This window comes from Nicotiana tomentosiformis, chromosome 3 (assembly GCF_000390325.3).
Source record: "Nicotiana tomentosiformis chromosome 3, ASM39032v3, whole genome shotgun sequence".
In the NCBI taxonomy this organism is placed as follows: domain Eukaryota; kingdom Viridiplantae; phylum Streptophyta; class Magnoliopsida; order Solanales; family Solanaceae; genus Nicotiana; species Nicotiana tomentosiformis.
The window spans coordinates 2,879,092-2,895,747 of NC_090814.1; the positions used below are offsets into that span (position 1 = coordinate 2,879,092).

Here is a 16,656-nt window from a genome sequence, read left to right on the forward strand (position 1 = left end):
TCTCATCTACATCACTAAATATTCTTCTAAAAATAAATTAATATATAACCTACTAGGAAATTTTGGGCCCCCCAAAATTATGAGGCACGAAGCAGCTGATTTAGTAGCTTTACTCCTTTACCCTTGGGCCGGCACTGCTTGCGATGAAAAATATGTGACTCAAATAATTCCGAGAACAGTAGAAATGGAGTACGACATTCCCGGTCACAATTTACAATTTTGAAATATTTTAAAACATTATTTTTGAAACTTTCACAAGTATAAATTTAAACCAATGTTGAAATTCACGTTGATTTAATATTTTAAAACCTTAATGTTGTTTTCTCAAAATATAATATGCTACAAAATAGAAGGAACTTTTATAATAAGTAATGAAAATTGGAAATTCCTGGCGCTATTTTCCAGTTTCCCTCATTCAAAGTGCTCTTATAAATTTCCCCCCTCCGCTTCCTTCTCCATTACACTATTCTCCATTCCCCCAATGGCTTCTTCATCCACAGCTCTCCACACAATCGACGATGACGACGTACGCTCTTTCCCTCCCTCTTTCTCTCTTTCTCTCTATGTGTGTGTGTGTGTTTCCTTTGTTTTCAACTACTAACCCTCATTCTATTTTTCTACAGGAATTTGATTGGGACTTAGCTGTGAAAGAAATCGATGGGGCTTTAGAAGCAACAGCAATTTCCAACAGACCATTTTCTTCTAATTTTGCTTCTACTTCTCATTCAAATCACCAAATTAAGGAAACCCATAAATACCCTTTTGCTCCTTCTTCTTCTAGACAATCCACACTTGATAAATTTTTCCAAAATTCCACCAAACAGGACAATCGAAATAGACTCGGAGAAAAGAACGAAAATGATTTTGAATCTTGTGGGCCCAGTAAATCATCTTATGGGCCTAGTGATGTTAAGATTGATCCAGAGGCGGCAAAAACTTGGATTTTCCCAGGTTCTTTTTTTCACTTTTTTTTTTTGTCATACTTCATCAATATCCTGTTTTAATTTATCTATTTTTACATATTAATGTTATCTAGAAGTCAAAAAATGCGAGAATTTATGATTGTTTTACTTTATGTTTCATGGATTCTTCATTTTGTTAGTGAAGTGCTACTGCCTTTTTTTCCTTCTCCTTTTCAGACCTTTTTGTTAAATTTCAATCATGCTATCTCTGTGCTCTAACATGATATTTAAGCAAATGGCCGATATTGACTAGTTATGCTGCTTGAATGAAACTTTTGCATGGATAGTCATAAGCTCTATGATATAACTGTCACTATCTTTTAGATAAAACATTGTTGTAGTTTCTTGGAATGAAGACTCATATTTGTTTAACTTTACTTTTCCTGCAGTCAATTTCGATCGTCGTGATTATCAATTTTCTATCATCCAGACTGCTCTTTTTAGCAATACCTTAGTGGCATTACCCACAGGTCTGGGGAAGACATTTATTGCTGCTGTTGTAATGTATAATTATTTCAGATGGTTTCCAGAAGGTAATGCAGTGCTACATCTATCGTATTTCTTATTCTTTTAAACTTGTTACATACTATTTCCGGTAACTACTCTCGTCATGTCTCCACATTGAAGAGCTAGTTTTTAAGAAGCACGATTAATCTCAGCTGAATCTGCTGAAATTTTGAGCTATAATAAAATGACAAGCAGGTGCTTTGAACATAGGAATTTACTCCCCCCATCCCAATAAACTCAATCTAAATTAACCTCTACATTTATGTAGAGTAAAATGTGGAATAAACTGGGAAGTTTAAATAATGGTTTAAATCGTGAAATGGTTAGTCAGTAGCGTGTCATTGGTACTTTGCTTTTCTCTTATTCTCATTGGGCGGTTCAGATGGATTTCAACCTTCTTTCCCAACCAAACTCAAAAGGGTTGTATTACATTGAGATGTCGATTCATTTCCGCCCCCAGTGAGATGGGAGGTAGTAAGCCCCTAGTCTGTTGCTGGTAGATCTAATGGGTTCCTGGACATGAAAGATCCCAGCCCGGAGAAATGCATGGTTCCCTGGCGGTTCATGGGATGGATGTTTGCATTTCTCCTCCTCCCGATCTAACACTACCTCGTTCATCCAGATGCCAAAAGAAGTTGAACAAGTGTGATATGAGTAGTTCTATAGCAGATTTAGGTCTCCATGCTTTCTCTTCCTTCTGTCCTCTTTTTCTTGATGACATCTTTTACAGTTTCAACTCTCATGCACCCTGTATAACAAAGAACAAAAAAAATTGTTTTGAAATACGTGTTAAGAACTTAACATGCAAAAGTCCCCACAGATACCAAACATCCACTGCTATATGCAGCAAAAGAGCAAGTTAATAAATTCATGATATATGAACTGATGAACCTCCAGCATTTTGATTCATAGACTTCAATTGTTAAGCTCTTACCGTTACGAATGATCATTTTGATTTAAATGGACCTCTGTCAGCAGCTAATTCTACTTGTTATATTTTGCTTTGACTTTTCATCGTATTGTTCAGAGTTCTTGTATTTTGAGTGCATATCTTATGCTAACAACTGTGAAATATTATGCAGCAACATTATTAGGCTAGATACTTCACTTTATGCATTTTCAAGTTTGTGAACAAAGGAAATTTTGTTTTGAGTTCTTAAGATGCCTGAATCCTGACGAGCCCTTCAGTTACTAATGACGGGCCTGTTTATATAAATATATATATATATATATATATATATTTTAATCCAAACCTTTGGATTAACTGTTCTGGATGGTGTCCCAATGGCAGGGAAAATTGTTTTTGCAGCTCCTTCACGCCCACTTGTTTTGCAGCAGGTGGAAGCATTACATAAGTTTGTAGATATTCCACAAGTAAGCTAGGAGTTGTATTTTGTTTTATATTATTTCTAAGTTGTTTTTCTAATCCTGTGTCCTAAAAGAGCAAATGTACTGTTATTTATATTTGAGACATTTGTTACTAAATTGATTGCAGGAGTGCACAATTGATCTGACAGGTCAAACAAATCCGTCGAGAAGAGCGAGCTTATGGAAAGAGAGACGAGTCTTCTTTGTTACTCCACAAGTGCTGGAGAAGGATATACATTCTGGTGACGATCTTCACTCTAGCACTGATACAATTTTAAAAGTGTTATATAGTTTTCGTGTTTTCAAGAGATTCAAGGTTTACCCCTTCCACATGATTTGTGCTTTCATGAGAGGAAATAGAACTTAACTGCGGTGGCCTATTTGAATTTCTGGATGTGAATGTGCATGCTAGAGGAGAGTGTCACTTATATTTGTATAATTGGATCACTTTTGGGTCGACAACCGTAATCACTCTTAATGGAAGTGTTGAAAACCTAGTCACTCTTAATGGAGGTGTTGCAAAACACGTCTAAAACTGAATCTATATAATTTGTATTTTTTGACATACTTTTGGAGGTATTTTCACGTAATAACTCTACACTTTCTGCAGATAATAGCTATTTAACTAACAAATGAATTTTGTGATTACGCCTTTCTTGTTTTGAAGAATAATCAGATGTAATTATTTACCAGAAGCTTGAGGACACTATTATATTAAGCATTCTAGGTTCGAATAAGAATTAATATAGCTTAATGCTTGGCCCAAATAGAATTATTCCGCTTAGATACTATCCAAGTATGCAAAAAGAAAAGGTAGCGGAGGTATCAGACATTGAAGCTGTCAAGCATTAATAAGTTTTTACGTTTACTTGACAATAACCACTTTGAGCATATCTCGTTTAGGTTAGATAACACACAATTCTCATATTTTTATATACCTAGACCTGTATTATTACCAGTTGTTTCTTTTGCTTCAGTTTTTTTGTTATCTTGCTGTTGTTGGTAATATGCCGTGTTACTATTGCCTTTCCATGGTTTGTGCACTATTGTTTTCATTTCAAAAAGTGATGTGACTATGCTTCACCTGAGCCGAGGGTCTATCGGAAATAACCTCTCTATCTTCACAAGGTAGGGGTAAGACTGCATACACACTATCCTCCCCAGACCCCACTTGTGGGATTGTACTGGATTGTTGTTGTTTGTGAGAATGCACGGGAGAAAAATCTCTTATTAACAATGATACAATGAGCCCTATATATAATACAACTTCTACCCCTACTACATATAAGATTAGGACATATTCTACTCCTACTACACATGGGATTGGGACATATTCTATTCCTACCACATATGGGACTAGGACTATTTACACAACTATCTAACACTCCCACTCAAGCCGATGCATACAAATCATATGTACCGAGCTTGTTACATATGAAAATATATGCAAGCTGATCATACGACATACAAGACCACTAGACTCCTCCTGAGCAATAAAACCAGGTGGTTGTTGATAAACAAAAGTTGGTCGAAAAGTTGCCGGAAAAATTTGAAAATAGTGAGACTAAGCCTAATTCCACACTACAAAATAGGTTCTAAAACACCACAAGAAAACATAAACTTTTTTGGAAATTACTGTCACGTCAGAAATCACTGTTCACGCCGGAAAAGTGCATTGATCATGCCGGAAAAAATAAAAGTTGTCCAAATTTGATGCAATTTATATGAGTAGGCTCGGAATCCCTGTATGAGTAAGTTGTTCTAAAGAAGTTTTGTCAAAAAATGGTCGGAATGGCTCACACGCGCTAAGTTACTGTAACTCGCCGGAAAATTCCAAAATTCTCGGAATCTGTAAGAAATTGTACTGGTGGACTCGGAATCACCCCACGAAACAACTGTTTTAAAGAATTTTTTGAAAATTCTGGCTATGAGACGCGCTTGCCGGAACCCTAGTTCTGGTGGCGCGTGGAGGGACTTTCTGCCGAAGCGATTGACTTGGGTTTCGTCACCTGACTTTTTTGAACAAGTTGATAGTGTTGGTTTTCGCACAACCCTTACCGATAAGGAGATAACGCAAATCAATCTTGAGTCATCAACCGGAAAGACGCACATCGACTGACTTTTCTGTTCCGATGGGACTGAGATTTCTGGGGTTTGGTCGCACAAGGGTTTCGAATCCGATGGTGGTACTGGTATATGCACAATACCACTGTAGCAGTGATGAACCATGGGAACAAGATGAAGTTGCCGGAAAATTGCACGGCGACAAGATCTTTCTTCCCGGACGTCGCTGGAATGACACACATCGATAATTTTCTTATTGAAACTCTGATACCATGTGAGAAAACACGGATTAAAAATCTCTTATTCACAATGATACAGTGAGCCCTATATATAATACGACTTCTACCCCTACTACTATGGGATTAAGACATATTCTACTCTTACTCATATGGGACTAAGACATATTCTACTCCTACCACATATGAGACTAGGACTATTTACACATAACTATCTAACATTGTTGTTGTTAGATAACGCACAAAACTTTGTTATTTGCTTCACGTTTTTTAACAGTTTAATAAGTGCTTGAATGTCCCTAGCAAAAGGGGGATGAATGACCCTAGCAAGAGAGCGATCATAAATGTAGGTCTTAGGGATTTGTTTTGGGGGGGGGGGATATTGTTTGTTTTTGGAGACAAAATGGAAAAGGTGATTGATGGTGTTATGAGGAGTATTTGGGGTGAAGGTGGGTGAAACATGATGCTATCCCATCTAGGGTATTCGCAATGGGTTACCTTTATTATGGGGTGAGAGAAAAAATTGAAGTTCTGGAGACTAAGAAAGGCGAGTTATGTGTATGAGATTTCGAAATTATTGGAATGTGGTGGAGTGGGGTTTCAGGGGAGTGTATGGTCCTAGGGAGGGCTGAAGGCAGTATTTTGCGTAGAGATACTACTATTATGGGAGAGTGGGACATTCCATGGGTGGTAGGAGGGGATCTCAATACTATCTAATAGCGGAGGGAGAGAAAGAGGGTTTACGAGGGCTATGGAGGAGTTTTTTTAGTTTATCGACAACCAATTTCTTATTTATCTTCCTTTGACAACTGCCAGATTCACTCGGTCTAGATCGGAAAACTCCTTTTCTAGATCAAGACTTGACAGATTCTTGGTGTCCACTTTTTGGGATGAGATGAATCCGAATATAATTCAGGTTTCTCTCCCTAGATTGATGTTAGACCATTCACCTATTATGCTAGATGAGGGGTGGGGGAAGGAGGGCAAGAGCTCTTTTTAGATTTGAAAATATATGGTTGAAGGCAACATACATAGGGAAAGAGTGGTAGGGTGATGGAGTAGTTATGTGGTGGTGGGGCACCCGTCTTTCCGACTTGCTAGGAAACTAAAGATGCTTAAGAGAGACATTAGGATGAGGAATAGAGAAGTTTTTGGGAAGGTAGAGGTGAAGATGAAAAAGGTCATTCACGAGGTGGGGGAGTTAGAGATGGTAGAAAGGGAGATGGAGTTGGTGAAAAGGGAAAAGGTGAGAAAGGAGTTGAACAAAGAGCAACTTCTTTGGCTATAGCTCAAAAGATTAGTTGGAGGCAAAAATCGAGAGCGTTATGGTTAGAGGAGGGGGACTTAAATACAAAATGTTTCCACAAGTTTGTTGTGGCTAATAGGAGGAGAAACTCATAGACTCGGTAGAGTTAAATGGGGTGGTGCACGAGGGTCAGGAGGTAGGTGAAGCTATTGTGGGTTTCTATGAACAATTGTTTATGGAGGAGGCAGATTAAAGGGCTATTCTAAGGGGTTTAGAGTTTAAACAAATAGGATAATAGAAAAGTGGATGGTTAGAGAAGACTATTGGGGAAGATTAGGTGAAGAAGACAGATGAAAGTTGTGTAGGGGATAAACCTCCGGGACCAAACGATTTCACTTTGGTATTTTTCTAGCAGTGTTAGCAAGAATCGCGACTTTCCAGAGCACGGGGGAGTTCGAAAAAAGTCTCAATGCCTCTTTCATTGTCATCACTTCGAAAAGAGAGGAAGCATCGGGTATAAAGGATTATAGAGCTATTGGTCTAGTAGGGAGCATCTGTAAGATTGTCTTGGATGAGACAGTATCTACTTCGCAAAATGCTTTTATGGAAGGTAGACAGATTCTAGATGCAATATTGGTGGCTAATGAACTTGTTGATTCGAGAAGAACTGAAGAAAGAAAGGGGAACTGAGGATTTTGTATAAATTGGACCTTGAGAAGGCCTATGATCATGTTAATTGAGAGTTCCTTGACTTTATTATTTTGAGGATGAGATTTGGGGCAAGATGGAAATGAATCAAGTTTTGCATTTCAACTGCCAAGTTTTCTGTCCTCGTGAATGGTAATCCATGCGGCTTCTTTGGTTGCACGAGAGGAATGAGATAGAGCGACCCACTATCGCCTATATTTTTCATTTTAATGATAGATGCATTGAGTAGAAAGGCAGATAAAGCTGTAGTAGGGGTTACTTAAGGGGCTTTTCTGCAGCGACGGGTGGTCAAAGTATTGTGAGGGTGTCTCATCTATTGTTTGCGGATGATACTTTAGTGTTCCATGATGAAGATATAGCCAGTTGTCTTATTTGAGACAAGTGCTGACATGGTTCCAAGTGGTGTCAGGCTTAAAGATCAACCTTAGAGAATGTGAGATTATTCCAGTGGGGGTGCAGAGAATATAGAGGTCCTAGCACATGTGAGGAATTGTAAGATCGGGGTTCTTCAACTACTTATTTGGGCCTACCTCTAGGTACATCTAACAAAGACCTAGCGCTTTGGAACCCAGTAATAGAAAGGGTAGACAAAAGGCTCGTAGGTTGGCAAAAGAGGTACTTATCCAAAAGGGGAAATGAATTGTTAATTAAGAGTACACTATTGGGTATTCTCACTTATTTCATGTCCCTGTTATAGGCTCTGGTTAGCGTTACTAGGAAGTTAGAAAAACTTCAGAGAGATTTTCTATGGCATGGGTCAAGCGGGGAGAGGAACTCACTTGGTTAATTGAGAGATTGTTTCTACGCTGAAGTGTTGGGTTGGACTTGGGATAAGAGTTTTCAACAAGACGTTAATGGCAAAGTGACTATGGAGATTTGGGGTTAATGCAAGATCAAGTAAGCTAGAAATTCAAGAAGTCCAAGAATCCATTCAAGATTAGGATTTTTCCCCCTTAAAAATTAGGATTTTGTATTTCTTGCTTCCTAGTAATTTACTTGTTTTAGTAGGATTAGATTTGTAGTTCTAGTCAAACTAGGATTGTTACTTGGTATCCTATTCCTACTAGAATTTTTATCCTTATTTTAGTTAGGATAGGTTTTTCTTACCCTTATTCTTATTCTAGTTTAATTAGGATTAGTTTTCCTTAACCTCATCAATTTTACTCATTGTACGGCCTATTTAAACGACTCAAAATGCTGAAAAATAATGATGGGTGATTAGTTTTTCTAAACTCTTGCTTCAAAAACGTGATTTACTTTTTATTTCATTGTTCTTCTTTTATTCAACGCTTCTTGCAATCTTGCGGGATTGAAGAACGTGTGGGTATTTTTTTTTTCATCTTACATTCTTTTAACGTGAGTTTGAAGAAAGTTTTTGCTAGTTTTGTGAAAAACTTTAGCGGGGTGTTTTTGTTTTTCTCTCTTCTTTATGCTTGAGAGGTGCAAAACCTTGAAAGTATATCAGGGATAGACAGTGTTGTAAATAGCGAGCGCTACAGTGCTAATAGCGTGTAGCGACGCGAGGCGAGACAGCATCGCTATTTTGGTCTGTTGCGTTGCGAGGAAGAAAAGGCGAGCGCCTCTGCATGTGTAGCGAGAGGCGCTGCGAGGCGTCGCTTTTTGAATAAAACGGAAGAAAAGGCAGCATTAATATTAAAACACAAAATTAGGGCTTGGGTTTCACTTTTCTCCTTCAGCGACGAGCAGCGACCTTCTTCTTCTCCTTCAGCGACCTTCGATCTTCTTCTTCTTCCATCATCAGCCATCATCACCAGGTATGTTACTTTCTTTTCTTTTCTTCTTCTCCTTTTTTCTTCTACTTTCTTCTTCCTCTATTTCAGCAGCGACTTCTTCTTCTTTTTTCTTTTTCTTCTTCTTTCTTCTTTCTTCAATCATTCAATGATCAGCTCTTTCTTCTTTCTTTCTTCATTTTTCTTCTTCTTTCTTTGCTGATTTCCAGAGGCAGTAGCCTTTTTTTTGCTCTGTTTTTCTTCTTCTTTCTTTGCTGTTAGTTTCTTCATTTTTCTTCTTCTTTCTTTGCTGTTTTCCATTGAGTCTTTAATTTTTGAATGATATATTTATTAATATATTATTGTTATTGAGTTTTTAGTTATATGTATATAATATTTTATGTTTTTGTATAAATTGTCGCTTCACATCAAAAAGGCGAGCGCTTCGCTGCGCGCCTCTCGCCTCAGTGAAGCGGGCCCTCGTCGCTATTTGTCGCCGCACGCTATTCAAAACACTGGGGATAGAGGTGGAAACTCTTTAGAGGGAGGTTATTACAGAGAAGTATCGGGTGTTGGAAGGGGGGTAGAGGACTAAAAATGTCACTTCCTTTTGGGTGCGGGTTATGAAGAAATATTATAAAGGGACGGGAAAAGTTTAATGGAAACATATCATTCGGGGTGGGTGATGGGAGGAAAATAAGTTTCTGGGATCACAAGTGGTGCGAGAGCAACACATTGAGAGTCACGTATATGAACATGTACAGTATTTCAAGCCGAAAGAAGATGCAGTCTAACGATTGTGGAGCTTACAATGGGGAGAAATGCAATGCGACTTGAGGTTTAGGAGGAACTTGCAAGATTGGGAGGTAGAGGAATATCAAAACTTGCTCATATTGCTTCACAATCAAAAAATGTCATGGGATAGACATGATGCATGGAGATGGGAGGCAGGGAAAAATAACGTTTTTTCCATTAAGTCCTATTATTAGTAGCTCTTGATGAGGAAGGAGCCAGCCTTTCCACATAATTCGGTATAGATTTCGAGAGTACCGAGAATGGTGGGTTTCTTCACTTGGCTAGCTATGAGAGGGGTGATTTTGACGGTGGAGAATTTGAGGACGAGGAAGATTACTTATGTTAGCTGGTGCTTCATGTGTAAAGAATCAGGACAAACTGTGAATCGCCTCCATTTACATTGTCTGATAACATCTTACTTGTGGTGGAAAATTTTGAGATGGTGTGGTATGGAGTGGGTGATGCCGGCCACCATAAAAGAAACAAGTTTTAGCTGGGTTTTAGAAGACGGAAGAGAAGACACAGGGGATGAGTTGTTGCTCCCCTAGCACTTATATGGATCGTATGGAAAGGGAGGAATAGGAGAAGCCTTTAATGGAGTAGAGAAAGATCTTGTACTTTTGAGGAATAGCCTTTTTTCACTTATTGCTTTTTGGTGCACTTGTGAGGTTCCTTATGTATAGATGGTCGGGTGACATTCATAGAAAACCATATCTTTTTGTGGGGTTTACTATTTTTTCAGGTATACTTCTTGTATAGGGGCACCTTCTTGCCCTTTGTGTTTTAATAAAATTATTACTTTACCAAAAAGAAAAAACTGCTTGACTTACTTGGATCTGATTATGGATTTATAGTCATTGGTTGTTCCTTCCTGATATTTTTAGTTCCATGATTATTGTGCATAGCATGTATTGTCATTGGTGTCCATCATGTAGGTGATTTCATTCTTTAGGGGCTACCAAATGAGTCAACTTCATTCTTTAGGGGTTGGGATATCTATAGTCTAGTTAATGCTTATGGTGCCTTTTCCTAGTTCACAAGTCACTGCATGCTTCATTGGCAAACTCGATTGCTATTCCGCCTTGAGTTTAAATGGAGCTTATCTTGTGTTGTTTCGGAATATAGAATATGGTGTACACAAGGGATTGTTTTTCAATGGTCGGAGTTTAATATATGATTGTAATAGCCCAATAGCTCACGCCCCAGATAGATCGAACATAGCAAATAAAATGCTATTGATGTAGCTTTTGGTTTTAGTTCTTTTAATATGTTCAAAAGTTGCTAGCACATCAACCATATGAGTTTGAATGTATTAATTTGAAGAAGTATTTAATGACTAGAGGTTGCATGCACATTGAATGTATTTCCTTTTGATTAAGAGAATTGCAAACCTCATATCTTTGAAATTCCCGTTCCTAGACCATATTGAACGTTTATGAAATTATAAATGTAAAAACGCAGGAATATGCTTCATGAGACATCTAGTTTGCTTGGTAATCGACGAGGCTCATCGCGCAAGTGGAAATTACTCTTATTGTGTAGTAGCTCGCCAGGTTTGTCATTCAGTTTGTTTTTATGTTCTAGCTTTCTGATATTATTCTTAACATGTCTGTCATACCTATTTCAACGTGACACCATTTTGTAACTTTATAAGTTGCTTTGCCACATGAGTTTAACCTGGTACCTGTTTATAGTTGTTCTCTTCTTTCAGTTGATAATGAATATATAAGCTATATAACTGGGAAATATGTTCAATATTCTCTCTGTGAGGACTATTTACTATTTAGAGTTGTTGCATGAGATACCTATTCTTCGGGAGGTGAGAGAAAGAGAAAGGCGATCACCCGCTCCCCTTTTTGATATTTCACCCTTTCACCGCATGCAAGCCTCTAAAATCTGGACAGTTTATCAACAATTTGGAATTCTGCACCTCCACAATTAATTATTACAATGATGTGGAGCAGCATGAATTCTTTTTTAATAGAAAGAGGAATTCAGAAAATCTGAAGTCCTCTATGTAACTTTTTTGCAAGTACAGTAGTTTTATTCATGAATTACACCACCAAGATGGTACTGTCTGACTAAAAAAGTATCATGGATTTGATTCCTCGAGTGTGGAGGGAATAAAGGAAATGCAGTATGATTCTATGTCGGTTGCGGAAGACATTTTATACCAAGATTTTCGATAGGGTAATCAACCATGTACTCGAAGTATAGAAACTCAAGAAGACACAGCTATAGATATTCAAGAGTATGGGACCAACAAGTTCATCACGCTCCCAAAATGTAAAATAAATTTTTGAATACATCAAACTTGTGAAGTACTGTGACAGTTGCTCTATTTGGTCGAATCTGTCACTGTGATAACTTACAGAAAGGATTTGCGGAAATAATCTAATTGCTTTTTTTGCTTTATGTAGAAGTTGAAACCCATTGTTGGTCTAGTGCCAGCTTTACATACCTAATTCAGCATTCTACCTCAGATTCTTGTTCTGCTTTTTCCCTGCTAAAGTCAAATCCCTGGCCCACTCCTTTGATTGATCACTAAATTTGGTCCATTTCTCACCGGGCAGGCTTCTCTAAGTTCCAAGTTCAAATGCTTATTTTATTTTTTCAAGCTCCATTATGATGTGCATTTTTAATCCGGTGTCCAAATATAAGGGAAACATTTAGAGGTAGTATTAGATTATCATGCCATTTCCTGTTAAACTTTCTACAAAATATGTCGAATTGCCATCTCAATTCCTCAATTTATCTTCATTTGGTTGGTGAAAATTCAACTTTTTTGATTTGTTTGTAGTTGATGGCATGTAATGTCCAAGTCAGGATATTAGCATTAACTGCAACACCTGGGTGTAAGTTACTAATTATCTGCTGGACTTTGTTGGAATTTAAACTGGTTTCATGTCTTACGTCACCCTTCTTATTGGGATCTTTATATGTCAGCTAAACGGCAGGCAGTTCAGAATGTGATCGATAACTTGCAAATATCAACACTTGAATATCGAAATGAAACTGACCCAGATGTGCTCCCGTATGTGCATGCTCGAAAGATTGAACAGATAACGGTCTAAATTTATCTCCCTTGGGCCCTTTGCTGAAGCTTTTTGCCGTAGTTTATGTTCAAAAAATTTCAAATCATGCTTTCAGGTTCCCATGGGCAAAGATGCTGATGAAGTTGGTGAACTCCTCTTGAAAGTCATATGCCCATTAGTTAATCGGCTTAATGCATATGGACTACTACTGAATAGAGACTACCGGACGGTATGGCTATTATTACTTGAAAATTCTTTAGATGTTTTCTTTTGATTATGATGTAGCTGTTTGCTACATTTTTGGAGATGTGCTCTTCTGACTAGTCAGTCAGCGAAGTTCAGGTATAGGATAGTTGTTCAATGAAGTCTGTCATTATCCTCTTTCCACGCTTTCTTCCTATTTTTGTTCTGGTTATGTTTTTCTTTCGCATTTGCATTTCTCAGTGGATTATAGTGATACAATCTATTATTGAAGAGATGCTAATGCCTCCATGTGGCTCCTATGTTGCAAGACTTAAAATTGTTTGATCTAAGGCCCGTATAGTGTATGGTTTTGATTGCATTATTTAATGAAGACTAGCTTGCAAACATGTGCTTTGGCACAGTAGCTGCGAAAGTAAAATGTCTATTTTATTTTGTTAAAGAGTTGAAAATAAAATTGTAAGTTCTAAATTTGATTTAATGTCATTAGTAATGTATAATTGCCAAAAACATTTAATTGTAAATTTCTGTCTTAAAAATCCTGATGTGGGATACACTGGTTTTGTTGTTATTGCTGTTGTTGTTGATGTTGTCGTCCTCATCACTAAATTCAAATGTTAGGGGCGTGTAAAGCTCTAGTACCAGACTGTATTAGTATAATTCTAGAGGTTTCTACTCTATACATATTAGGACCACTTTCAATCTGTGGAATAATCAGATCATTAGTAACATATAAGACAAGGGGTCCTATATACTCTTTAAGCAAAATCACGTTTACACAAAGACATTGAGAATACATTGTAGGAGCAGGGGTTAGTGTTTGGATAGTAAAATTGAACTATTGATTTGCTGGTTTATTACGTTTTCCAATTTTATGAAGATTATACAGTCTTTTATTCTTCTAGGGGCTTGACAAATCATGGTAACCATGTTCATATATACATATGGGATGAGCTCTTCTTCCATTTCAGCTATTTCATGTTACTGTTGCCACTACTAAAATTGGAAAGCACAATCACTAGGTTCTATAAATACACACTTGTTCTTTGATCTTTTATGTAAGTCTATATATATATATTTACTTGTTTCTTAAGGTTTGTTTGTCTTGTCCAATTTACAGTTAAGCCCACACCAAGTACTTGAATCACGGTCAAGATTTCGTGAAGCTCCACCTCAAAATTTACCTCAAGTGAAGTTTCAAGATATTGACGGATTACATGGAGTTCTTGTAACACTTTACCATTTACTGAAACTGCTCTCGAGCCATGGGATAAAATCTACATGTGAGATGCTTGAAGAAAAGCTGCAAACGAATAAGTGGGTTTGTTTTTACAATAGCATCCCCCCTAACAACATACCGCCCCAATGTGTTTCTTGTATAATATGACATTATTCCATCAACCAGCTGCATCCAAGATATTATCATATACGTGTCGTGCAGTTATTTTCACCAGTTTTGTACTTCTTCTACCTCTTCTTTCTGAAAGCTGAGATGGTTTAACAGAATCTCTTGTCCGTTTTCTTAATATGTACGTGTCATTTACAGGTTATTTGGACGACATATGAGCAGAAATGAAATTCTTTTGAAAGCAAAGCATTTAATGCAGCAAGTTGTATCTCATGGTGCTCCTAGTCCTAAGTTATCAAAAATGCTGGAAATACTCATCAATCATTTCAGTATGTTACACATCGCAGTGTTCTGTTTGTTTAAGTATTTGCTCATTTTAATTGTTCAATGAGCTCCCTGTTTGTCTGTACATGGATACAAAATGGCTTTGAAGCTTGTTTTAATGGGCTTTCGGTTCATATTTAGGTATCATTTTTATTAATGATATTTGATTTTCATCAATAGGTTCGAGAGTTTGGGTATGGCATTCGATATTTTTATTTCTGCAAATTGAAATAGGAAGCTTGTTGGAAGTTGTAAATTTTTCCATGTCATAGTAAGTAGTAACCGCAATAGAAAGAGGCAAAGCTAGTGACAGACATAATCAACTATTATCCTTCGAGTTTAATATTGGAGAATTATGAGCTAGTTTCTTTGTTTCTAGTGAAGCTTTTGCTACTTCTTTGGCATATTTTTCTAACTTTTCGTCGTTTAGTCCTAAGGTATTCTAAGTGGGATAGTACATTCTTCCTCCATTTCCCTCTTTCACAAAGCCAAAATTTTAACTTGTTTCTTTGTTACAGTCTTGGCTGTTCGTAAAATTGATGAACCATGTCAACAAAAGATAAACCTCCAACTTGTTTGGGGCTGAGGCGTAGTTGTTGTTTTATGTCAATAAAAGATAAACATTGTCTGCTGATAACTTTGTTCCTTGTGCGGGAGTCTTAAGGTTGCCAACACAACTAGAGAAGAAATTTCTGCCATAGATATATGCTTTTGTAATAATTCTTTAATAAAAACTGAATTTCACCTTAAAAGACGAACCATGAATGTCTTATGCACATGTTTTGGTGGAGTATCAGCTTCCGGGGTATATTTGCCCACTAGAAAATGACAAACCAAAGTCAAGTTGACTAATAGAAGTGAATATGAAGTTGCTATTGTGGATTTGAAGTTCATTTGTAGCTTATGGTGCAAACTAGAGTACAGTCAAAAATTGGCTAGCGATTTATATTTGGAATACAGTGAATAGCTATCTCACTTAACCTTTTCTGAATGGGCATTAAATTAGCAAGAGGAAATGTCATTTCAAGTGCAAATTGTCAATTGACAAAGATTGGCTTTATTCTATGCTATGGAAAGTGTGGGGTCCTTGTAATATCAGATACTAAGTAACTAATAGTTTTATAATATTATTACCAATTCGCGGACCTTATTTTTCATAGTCCTTGATATAGTCAACTGTAGTTCTAGGGCTTCTACCTCCTTAAATTTGATAGAAGATGTCGTTTTTTGTGATGCTGGAATTTATCATAATCAAGCCGGAGGTAGTTAATTATTTAAGATTTTCTTTTTCAGAATTTCTTGTTTGGACTCTGAACTTTCTCATAGTAAATATAGCGCTCCTATTTTCGTATTTTCTTTGATATTTGTCCATCTGTTGCAGATACCAATGATCCTAAAAATTCAAGGGTTATCGTTTTCTCAAATTTTAGACAAAGTGTCAGGTGAAGTCTACATCAATTCCATTCTCACACTTCAATTACCTGATTGCAGCAGTTGGATTCTTTTTACTTTTGTATTCTGAAGGCCTGATTTTGGTTGCAGTGACATATTGCTTGCTTTGAGGAGTTTACCGGAGTTTGTTAAAGCTACTGAGTTCATTGGCCAAAGCTCAGGTATCCTACCCCATACATTTCAGTGGATCAACTTCCTAGTGCGTTGGTACTCCATCTCTTTCTTCGTTAGACACTGGATATTTCCTCTTCGAAAAATGCCGTCGGACTGTTCATGTCAATAATGTTAAGAGGTGTACTGGTAATTTCTCTTTATGTGGTAGTTTGTTATTATTACCATGTTTGCTGGAATTCAAGGTTTTACATGGCAATGGCTGCTATTTTTGATGGTATCAGTTGGTCTTCTATCATAATTGCAATTTTCTAAACATCTGCTCTAAAGTACCACATATATTTATTGCCATTTTCCTGTATGCTACAAGTTACTACATGTTAGAACCACATCTTTTGGTAGGGGTGTGAGCTTTGGTGCAAGGCCCAAAACCAATATGCTTGAGCTACAGAATTTAAGAATGAGTCCTCTAAGCCTGATGATACGGCTATGCAGTTATAACTAATTCTGTTTCCCTCCCCCTCAAAACAGACAAGTAAAAGAATGACGTTATACGCTGCCGAAATGTA

The 16,656-nt window shown here is 37.2% G+C and overlaps 1 protein-coding gene across 1 annotated transcript in view; it reads left to right on the top strand.

Moving 5' to 3' along the window:
• Positions 1-362: 362 nt before the first annotated feature.
• LOC104111741 (DEAD-box ATP-dependent RNA helicase FANCM) overlaps positions 363-16,656 on the top strand; it is a 38,344-nt gene continuing 22,050 nt past the window's right edge. Inside the window, exons 1-13 of the mRNA XM_070196665.1 lie at positions 363-526; positions 624-951; positions 1,352-1,495; positions 2,761-2,843; positions 2,965-3,079; positions 11,078-11,169; positions 12,417-12,471; positions 12,563-12,684; positions 12,767-12,880; positions 13,973-14,169; positions 14,399-14,529; positions 15,906-15,966; positions 16,067-16,137. Of these exons, the coding sequence (XP_070052766.1) occupies positions 482-526; positions 624-951; positions 1,352-1,495; positions 2,761-2,843; positions 2,965-3,079; positions 11,078-11,169; positions 12,417-12,471; positions 12,563-12,684; positions 12,767-12,880; positions 13,973-14,169; positions 14,399-14,529; positions 15,906-15,966; positions 16,067-16,137 (1,558 nt within the window). The 5' untranslated portion in view covers positions 363-481. The remainder of the gene's footprint in view (positions 527-623; positions 952-1,351; positions 1,496-2,760; positions 2,844-2,964; positions 3,080-11,077; positions 11,170-12,416; positions 12,472-12,562; positions 12,685-12,766; positions 12,881-13,972; positions 14,170-14,398; positions 14,530-15,905; positions 15,967-16,066; positions 16,138-16,656) is intronic.